Genomic DNA, 10,212 nt, shown 5'->3' with positions numbered 1-10,212 from the left:
TTTATAATATTGTTAATCATATATTTATTTCCCGAAAAACATAAGTAAATTGCAATAAAGACAGAACTTACGCCAGGAAAATATGATTTATTAACGATATTTCATTGAACTTATTATGTCCAGTCTTCTGTTATGGCAGCGGTGTAGATCGACTAAAAGATAAAGTCAATGTAAAAAGAGAGAAAATTAAAATGGACAACAATTGTGTGTGGGGTTTTTGTTAAGGCCTTTTATTAATCTTTTTATATAGTTTTTGGTCAATTTACAACTGTTCGTAGATAAAATAATGTAACATAGGCAACGTTGCATATAATAATAATAGCAATTAATCTTCGTTATCCTCTTGATGACAATAATCATAATGATAATACTAATAATAATCGTCGTCATCATAGCGATAGCTGCAATAATAATATTAATATTGGGATAATCATCGATATTGCTTAATCGTTGACGCACGGCCGTGAAATCGCTGGGGTTACAAAAGCTTAAGACTAAGGATTAGCCGTCTGGCGCTTAAGATACTGCGCGCTGTAACGAGGAAACGAGTAATATTTATTTCTCTTATTACCAGATCATTCTGGTATGCTCTTACGGTGCTATGACTCTTAAGAAAAGCGAAACTCGGCCGAGCGCAATTTTCGCGAAAACGCAGGGACTGTCTCGGATCGACCGGGTTATCGAATATTGATGCGCGAGTACTCGAGATTTCACTGCTGCATTGCTCCATCGTGCGATTCCTCAATATGTGAACAAATATAGGTTTTTCCAATATTTAGGCAAATATAGTTTTTTATTTGTTTTTCCATATGCAGATTTATTGTTCCATATGCTTATTTCTTGTTCTATCTCAGAATTGAAAAATACGCAGATGATAACATCAATTAAATTCAAACTTATAGGATTGATGCTTTAAGAAAGATGGTTTGAGAAAAGTATGACTTTCTTTCTGGACAAAATCAACGCAAATATCTTACGTTTGCTCGCATGCATGCAATATGAATCTCTCCAGTGCTCGGTTGCCTCTGATTTTCGCTGAGAATAGTGTTCGGTAATAGTCAGTATTTCGCATATACTTAACCCTTCAACGACGGATACTCAATTCTCCGTGAAAATGCGAAGAATTATCATGGGATATGCGCACGCCACATAACATCGACATACTTGCATTATTATTTAAGCGCGACTTTTGATTTACTTAATATAGCTTCCAAAGAATTTCTCCGCATACTACGCTAGCGTTCTACGTATCGAGAAGTTCAAATATAAAAATACGTATTATTTCGTTCGTTTTTTCGTAAACTAACGAGATGCAACAAATAACTCGTGTTAATCGCGACGATGATTATCGAAGGGTTAAGTCAACTTAACTTAGCAGAATATATTCTACGCTTAGAAAACGAAGATATGCTTCTAACAAACGCATTCGTTATATTTACATAAGATGGAACGGAACGCCTTGTCCGCGCAGCACCGAACTCCAGTCGCAGGTAAGCCGTGTTTCCCCAACCATCCGTTACGTGTATGTGTGTACATTCACTGGACATCATCGTAAGCCCTTTCGAAGCGAGCTAAGTGGTACACGCAATGGCCGTCTACAGACTAGAGATCAATTTAATAATTATAAGCCGGGCAAAAGATTTGTTCACAGAAAATTGTTTGCAGAGATTATTTACAGGCAATGTTAGTTTGCGTATATACGTGCGCGCGTATATATAAAACACGATACACGTCATTTATACGCGTAAGACGTACATAGGAAATCGCTCGAATTCCGAATAAGGCAAGACGGCTCGAGTCTGGCGCGAATAATCCGCGCTGTATCGGGATATTCGCCTCGATTCTCGCGTGTTTCCTATAGTGATCGACCGTAAAACGTACATTTAGCGGACAATTAAAGAAGATTTTCCTAAAAAGCTCCGGCGGCGGAAACAAACGGAGAAAAGACGGACAATATCATCGTCCGGAATATCGGAAACGTTTTTACTCGCAGCCGTCGTACATGACCGTCTACTACACACACTGTGATACTAAAAAATATCCCTCTTCCGTGTTATTTGTCGATAAAATAAACCTTTTTCTCTCCACCTTAATCCGTTACTAAGACACTTGGTAAAAAACTTGGCGCTACGCTTGCGTTTGGTATAAAAAACAGTTAAACACTGGAATGGCATTCGTTCGACGACACACGTCGCTATCTACATAATGCAGTCTGCTCCAGATTGAGCGGATGGGGAGGGGAAGGAGGGTACGTTTGATTTTCCATTCAAGGGATTTCTTATTCGATCTTCAATGTCTATAATCAATTCCTTCTCATCTTTCTCGTTCTCTTCCATTCTTTTCCTCTTCTTCAGCGAGATCGTTAACGTATAATAAATCATCTTTGATAAATATATCCGATAAACTATATAATTGTTTAAATAAAAATGATTAGGCGTTATCGGGAACGGTAAAAACAATTGAGCGTACAATTGCCACGCTCCTTCGACGATTGTTCAAATTTTCCGATCGCGTGATCTTGGAGATCGGTATCGTCAATCGATCGTATCAACCCTTAAAGTATCACACTTTGATTCATTAAGTAAAATATTTTAGGGAAAAAATGATCAGGATTTTCGATATATATTCTCAACGATAATTGCTTAACAATGCAATTTCTGTTTTTAAAAAATTTGACGTGCTAATCTAAGGATTATTGTTTTAAGGCCAATAATCAATAGCATATGGGATGCAATTAAATGACTGGAAGTGAATTAATTGGAAAGTCATTAACGCAAGACTCGTCATAGCTAATTGCCCACTTTTGATTGCATTGATCAACTGAAAACTCGTTCACGAGACGAATTTCCGACTCATTCCACCCTCCCTTTGTCTCTGTCTATCTCTTTTTCAATGTCTATCGTAAACATCGTTTCATTCTTCAGCACCATCTAAGCACCACCCTGATACGCGACTACTAAGAACTACTAACTGATTGACCCCGTACCGTTAAGGCCCGTTAAGTTTCTCTCCGGTCGGACGTCTTCGATCTGCGATGATAGTCGTTGAAGGTAGACGAAGAGCAAAAATAGAAAGCAACATTCTAAACATCGAACCATTTGCCGTGACGATAATTCAAGCGTAAAACACAAACATTTAAACGACAGGCAATGTTATTACAACTTTTCGAGATTTAAACTTCAGAATACCGAAACTTGTGGAAGTTTAGATTTTTAATTTTTGGAAACACCTGATTTAATAAATTTAAATTTCAAGTCCTTGAATCAAAACTTTATGGAATTTTACTTGTCAAAACAAAAGTAATTAATTTGTAATCTTGTAGTCTAATTTTTTATATAGAAAAGCATTGACTTTTCTGGAAGATAATATATTTAAAAACATTTTTTTTTTCAATATTAAAAGCAAGAAAAAGTAGTGTTAATTGAAAATTATCATTTTAATGTTTTATCTTTAATACTGACCGAAGACCAAAAATGATCAATGAAATTCAATCTTCATCATCATACTCGATCTTTTCTTACTCGTCATTTCTACCAATCTGTAGGTAAGCTATAAATCTTTGAATCTTTTAAATACTTTTTTATTAAATTGTCCAGCTATAAAATATATTCCTATCCTTATTGTGATCGAAACGTCCGACCTCAACTATTAAATTGAATCAAGAATCAAGCACGGCTTGATAAGAAACGTAATTACTACGCGCGTGCCTGGTTGCTCTCATTGACGTCAGCATCTACTTGAACAGTCTAACTTAGCCTAACACGCGAAGGCTACTTGGTGTATCTCGATCTTCATGGTCGAAAGGGCAGAACCACCCTCAAACGCTGTCCGACGCCACGGACATCGGTCTCTTATAGGAGAGAGCACGGGGTACCGGTATCCTTGAGCATCCTTCCTGGGGTTTCGGATCCTTTCTAGGACTTACCGATACCTGAACGTCCTGGGGCACTGTCATCGCACCGTTACTATCCACCCACACTTTGGCAAAATCCATATCCGCGACACCGTCAGTCGAACTGGTCTGGTAGTCCCTCAGGAGGCCCTGCAGCTTCTGCACCATCTGACGCTCGTCCTTCAAGTCGCCCAGTTTCTGTAAGATTTGATCGAGTAACGGATTCGTCGCCTTAGTGGGCGACGACTGAAGGGAAGCGGTGCCTGTAGCGGTCCTGATTCTCCTTCCATTTCTGTCATATTGGACACCGAAATTCGGGCTTGGCCGGGATTGCAGGCTCTGTCTACCCGGACTTTTTCGCGAGAAGCTCGGCGTCGTGGCGCATGTGACCGGCGTAGATCTCGGATCCAAGAAGGTGTCCGTTTGGATGCTGGCTCGCCGCCTGGTCTGTCGGCCGTTCCATGTGGCACTACTACCGACTGGCGCTTTGGAGGACTTGGGTGTGGTTATCGGTGACGACACCTTGCTGAGACTTCCAGTCGGCGTTAACTTTCGTAGCGTCCCGTAGCTTCCGTTGGCCTTGCTGCGAATCGAGCCTCCTCGGTTCAATGGGCTACCTTCCGGGCTGGAATTGCTGTCCTTAGGCGTTTTGCTACCGGACGATGCTTTAGATAAGTTACTGTTTTCTCGCGCGATAGAACCAGCGCGGGGAGTCCTGTCGCCTGTCGACGAGGATGTCGCGCTCCTGGACGGGGATGAGACCCGTAAGGGACTCACTAGCCTGTCTTTCCGGACTACCTTGCGCAATCCAGTCTCGATGCTGTCGGTCTCCACGCCAGATCTTTCCTCGGGTTCCGCCTTTGGAGGTTGCTCTGAAACAGAAAAAGGGAAGACGCGTGTTTACGCAGGAAATCCTTAATCCATAATTAATTAGCTATTTTGCTATTTCGACATTGATTGTAAGACTCAAATGATCTTAGAACAGATCAAGAATAATATTAAAACGTTCATGAAAGACAAATCAAATACTAAATAATTTTATCTCCAGTAATTAAAAAATAGAAAAAATATATAATTTAAATATACACCAAGCATAATCACATAACTAATAATTTTAGCAAGTACTGATATAAATGTAGGTAAAAAACGGAATCAATTTTTTTTCTTCTCTGAAAAGTTAACTTTAACGTTTTCATTATTCTCACATAACACAAATCTTTATAGCATTGCTATCATTATCATGAATTGTTATTATTATATTTATTATATACTGTAATTGCAATGTTTATTAAAATTCATTAGTTCGTAAAATTCATTAATTAACCGCAACAGCTCCAAAAAAATGTCTCTGTTCCCATCATTAAAAAAACTAAGAACCACGAATTACATAAGTAAAATGTTATACAATGTGTACAATTTTGTAATTAGCATTTCAATCTCGTCGTTTCCGTGCGTAGCAACCTATTAGCGTATCATTGTAGCGACATTTTCGACAACCACGCGCACAACACTTGATATTCGGGACTAGGCCTAATTTTTTTTTTATTATCGGGAGGTGTTAATTTTCACGAACTCGTGTGATTTAGAAGCAATATATAAATGACCAAATTAATCAATCTCTTCGTTCAGCATACATTTATCATAAGCAAGAAACAGGTCCTGACATAATTGAGAGTGTTGATCCTCTCGATTTGCATCGAGATACACGTGCGACGAAAATAAGTATAAAATCCAAGACAAATTAAATCCTTCATCGGGACTTCCAGGAATGGTTACCATAAATTTTCTACTGCTTTATGTAATACAAGGCTTTTTCTATACAATGTTTATGTAACTCGTTACGTAAAATTTTATATAGATGTCACCGTTATGTTCCGCTGACTTTACATAATTTATGTTACATTATATAATAACTGTTATTAATGTTGAGCTCATCAATTTTGTTCAGGCATGTAAGGTTTCTATTATCAAGCTTCATAAACAATTTTTATCTACCACTGAAAGAGAAATGATGATAAACAAAATTACACTGCAAATTTTCCCACTGAATTTGCACCATTTATAATTATAAGAAATGCATATTCCTCACATAAAATATTGAACTTGGAAGTTACATCTTGGCATGTTGCTATATGAAATTAGAATCGACTATCGTGTTGTTTCTCATGAAGTGATGTCACTACATTGCATTTCGTCCCACATTTCATTTTCGCACATTTTGTACGCACCCACGTCTAAACCACAGAGAAAGTCCATTCTTCGCCGAAGAGGAGAAATTAGATTTTTTAATCTCTGTATCGATGTCACGCGTGAAAATGGCAGAATGGCCATTCGAAAGGTCGATTCGTTCTGAACAAACGTATAAATGGGAAAACGATCATCATAAAATCTCCTTCGCTAACTCTGAAAGAAAGGAACGACATCCCGAAATACGGTTCGCCGATCACGTTGAATTTAATCTTCGTTAGTTTAGAAGAGTCGATCAAATTCTCGATAACGCATTGCGTTTTTTAATCCGGTCGGCAAACCGACGTTCGCATAAATATTAACGCGTCCGGTTAGAGATTGTTGAGCTACAGTGTGGATATACGTTTCGCACGCACGTAACTTGTAATTAAAATCCGAGAATCGAAAATCTATTTCGAGATCTCGTCCTAGTAACACGCTGCTGGTCAAACCGGATTCAACCTTCATCGATCTAACGAGTCCTTGGAACTTGTTATTAAAATTACGCAAATGAATTACGAAGTGCAGAATTTGTTGAAGAAACCTGCGTTGACGTTCTTGCTATAAACGCAGTTAATATTAGGTTCGATATCACGGTATCCGTTTGATATCGTATAAGATGTTTATAGCATATAAAAAAAGTACGTGCATAATTTACGAGATTTATGGTTTATAACGAGAAAATTATAGATTTCTTTAACGTAGCCTCTAAATCTTTCATCTATATCAGTAGATCTGCAATTTTATTTTCACAAAAGAGATTCAATTCTAAGAGCGAGCTTATCTTTCATCTACGAAAAATTCCACTAGCAGGCTAGTCAGAAAACATCAGTTTCACATCTAAAATTTTAATCATAATATAAGAATAAGTGATTTTACTGGCAAAACAAAACATAACGAGAGAAATTAGCCGCCTTGTATTTTTATCTCATGTAGGAACCTATTAGCCAAGTATAAATTACTGTGTTACGTTGAATATTGTCACATGACGACGACACGCTAATGTTGGAACACGAATTCAGTGAAATCGTGAAATTCTTTTTGCTGCTTTAAAAAATTGCACATCGTTACCAGATCCCATTCTCGACAATACTTTATGCACGACGTGACAAATGAGCATGCATGAGATCGTTTCTTGTAACTTTCAATCTTTTTTTAATTTTTTTATATTCTGACCTGTTAAAATAAGACAATGATTTACAATATTCAAAATATACAGCACGCGATTAAGATAACAGGAGGATAATAATTGTAAATTTTCTTCTCAGAAGACAGCCTTCCAACAATCAATTTAATCCTTTGAACGTCCGAAAAAGACTCGTAGCTCTTAATACACTTTCACGGTTGTCTCGCCTGCTTGTCTTAATCGTCGCGCGATTTTGTTTTTACTCTCGATGCCAGAAAGAAGTTCTCTCTCGCCCGAGTGAACGCAGATCTCCTTCGAAACCGAAGCGAAACGCTCGGTATCGCGAACGTGCTGACGCGCATCAGAGAGCACATCGCGTGCATATCTCATTGCCGTTAAAACAAGTCAAGTGCCTCGATGCATGTTTTTGAAATGTACGCGTGCTCTAGCGTCGTCGCATAAATTAGAGATATCGATGTAAATGAAGGAATCGCCGGAGGTCGCCTCTGGCGGCTTCGCGTAAATCTTAATAAAATCCCGCAGGGATGACTGATCCTCACAGTCATTTGGGCTTAGCGAACCCACGGACCTGAGCTCTGAGTACACACTGCGGGCATTTACATACATTTACACATCATATATATATATCCATATACACGTGTTTTCGAGTGATAGCGCAATAAACATTTGAGAAAAAGTGGAATTAAGATACGATCTAATCTAAAAATAATAAGAAAAATAAAAATAACGAGATAATGATTCTTGTAATCAGATGTGGTATGATTTTTCTGCAATTATTCTGATAAATTCATTTTGCTCGAAAAGAATAGTAAGATACATCTCATTATGTGATTCTATAGATATTATAGTTATAAATATCGTTTGTGCCTTATCTAGACAAACAATTTTGTTCCATCGATTGTGTATGAGAGTATTTAGATAACAATCTTTAAATGCGATAACTAATAAAAGAAGATATGGTCGAGTTCAGAAATAATAAAATCAGACATTTTTCAAATAAGATAGAAAATAATTATAATAATAAGTCAGAGTAACTATATAAATGTACTTTATACAATTTTTCAAGAAATTTAGAGACGCATTTAACCGGTTACAAACACACAATTCCAAGTTTAGTCAGAGACAAACATCCTGTTATGCATCGCCATGTTTTGAACCAAACTGGAATAAATTTTACTTTAAAAAGTTTGTTGTTTTCGCGTCACTTTCTGTGTCCAGGTCACCGGGTTAAGTTATAGTCGTTCCAGTCCGTTCAACTTGCTACGAGGAAAAGCATTCGGGACGATCGAAGCGGGTCGCGTCGTGCCGCGGCTGGCCGCCGCGAACTTTTTCCACTTGCGGCAATGCGTCAACTGCGTCAAGTGAGTCGAGTGCCTCGAGTACACACGATACTCGAACGCTCGCGTGTGTTCAAGGCGATAGCGTACGAGAGTGTTATCGAGGATCGACCGGCGGCGATTGTTCCGAGGACAGGTTGTTGGAGATCGCCCACGTTTCGAGCGATCCCTCGCATAATCGACGGTCGTAGCACCGGCTAAATGTCAGCCCGGCTCAGGCGGAGCACGGTTTTATAACGCGCTCTGCGTGCCCGTGTACTTTGAATATTAATCGTCAGCAGGGTGGTCCAAATGTCGGGCCAGGTACCCGCGGAACGATTTGCAGAGAGTCCGAGGTAATTCGCGGGACTGCGTGTCCTCGTGTGTTCTCGAACATACGCGAGACACGAGTGTGCGAGGTCTTTGTCACGTTCACGACTGACAGGACGGTCTCGATAAATCGATAAAGGCCCGCCCGATCCCACGTCAACGGCACGTAATTAATGCGAGACGTTCAAATAGCAAAACGTATACGCACGGCGTATACGTGTGCGTAGATTCGTATAAATTCTCAATAATTTGTGCACATTGTATGTAAATCGCGTGGGATTTATGCGACAGTTCGATCGAGCTAGAGATGCAAACTAGACTTTCATCACGCGGGATCATAAGATAGCTTTTACCGGCTCGTTTAAACATACGTATGAACCAACGGGACTCTCGGATCTTTACAATTTCTGCTCGTTATCGACTGTTATTTCTTAGTTTAACAAGACATTAACAAATTGTTTTAGATCATGAGAAAATATACCATTAATAAACCATGAGATTGTGTATAAATCGAGCTGCCGTTATCTCTGACGAAATCTCTAAGGACTTTCCTTAAATAGACGCATCATTATATTTATAAATGGCTTTAGCAAAAGGTTATGAGAAAGATAAGTTAATTGAAGAAACAAGGAATTCGTATATAAACAAATCTTTTTTCTACTGTGACATTACTATATTAGAAACAACACAATTTAAGAAGAAACGTAAACGATCGATCGATTTCTAAGATTTTATTTTCAATGTGTATCACGCGATCGTTTTTTTTTTCCCCATACAAATCAACTTTCTCTGTACGTTATTTTTTTTCTCCCTTCTTGACAGAGAAAATTTATCACCTCTATCTACGGTCGCGTAAAGCACCGCCTCAACAGACGAATTAATTCGTCGTTGTCGATATACCTGCGAGATCGACAGGCGGAAATAAACGTCGCGCGCGCGGCAAAGTATTAAATTCCGCTCGTGAGCGCACGCGCACGCGCGATCTCGTTCTCTCTATTTTCGCGCACAAAGCACCTCCTCGCTCCTCCGCCGCCTAATCGAATTTAATCTCTCGATTCGCATCGGTCGAGTTTTTTTTTCGTCCCTCACCCCAACACGCGACATTGCCTCCATCGTTCACCGCACAATGCGCGTTTGTTCGTCAAGCGCGGCCAGCGCGGGGCATGCATCTACACATCTCCCTCTTTCCCCCCCCTCTCTCTCTCTCTCTGTTTCCCTTCGTCTCCCCGCTCTCCACCTCTCTTTCTCTTCTTCTTGGTCCCTTTACACTCTTATTAATTTCGATGACTCGCTCGCCGACG

General features: G+C 39.2%; 1 protein-coding gene across 1 annotated transcript in view; it reads right to left on the bottom strand.

The window, feature by feature from the left end:
- Nucleotides 1-694: 694 nt before the first annotated feature.
- The window catches only part of LOC143896872 (GAS2-like protein pickled eggs), a 62,120-nt gene continuing 52,602 nt past the window's right edge, over nt 695-10,212 (bottom strand). The window contains exon 8 of the mRNA XM_077404988.1: nt 695-4,764. Coding sequence (XP_077261114.1) covers nt 3,818-4,764 — 947 coding nt within the window. The 3' untranslated portion in view covers nt 695-3,817. The remainder of the gene's footprint in view (nt 4,765-10,212) is intronic.

Source organism: Temnothorax americanus, unplaced genomic scaffold, assembly GCF_048541705.1.
Source record: "Temnothorax americanus isolate GAGA-0224 unplaced genomic scaffold, ASM4854170v1 Scaffold2, whole genome shotgun sequence".
Taxonomy (NCBI): Eukaryota; Metazoa; Arthropoda; class Insecta; order Hymenoptera; family Formicidae; genus Temnothorax; species Temnothorax americanus.
The sequence above is the reverse complement of the archived record's forward strand: the minus strand, read 5'-3'. Positions and strand labels throughout refer to the sequence as shown.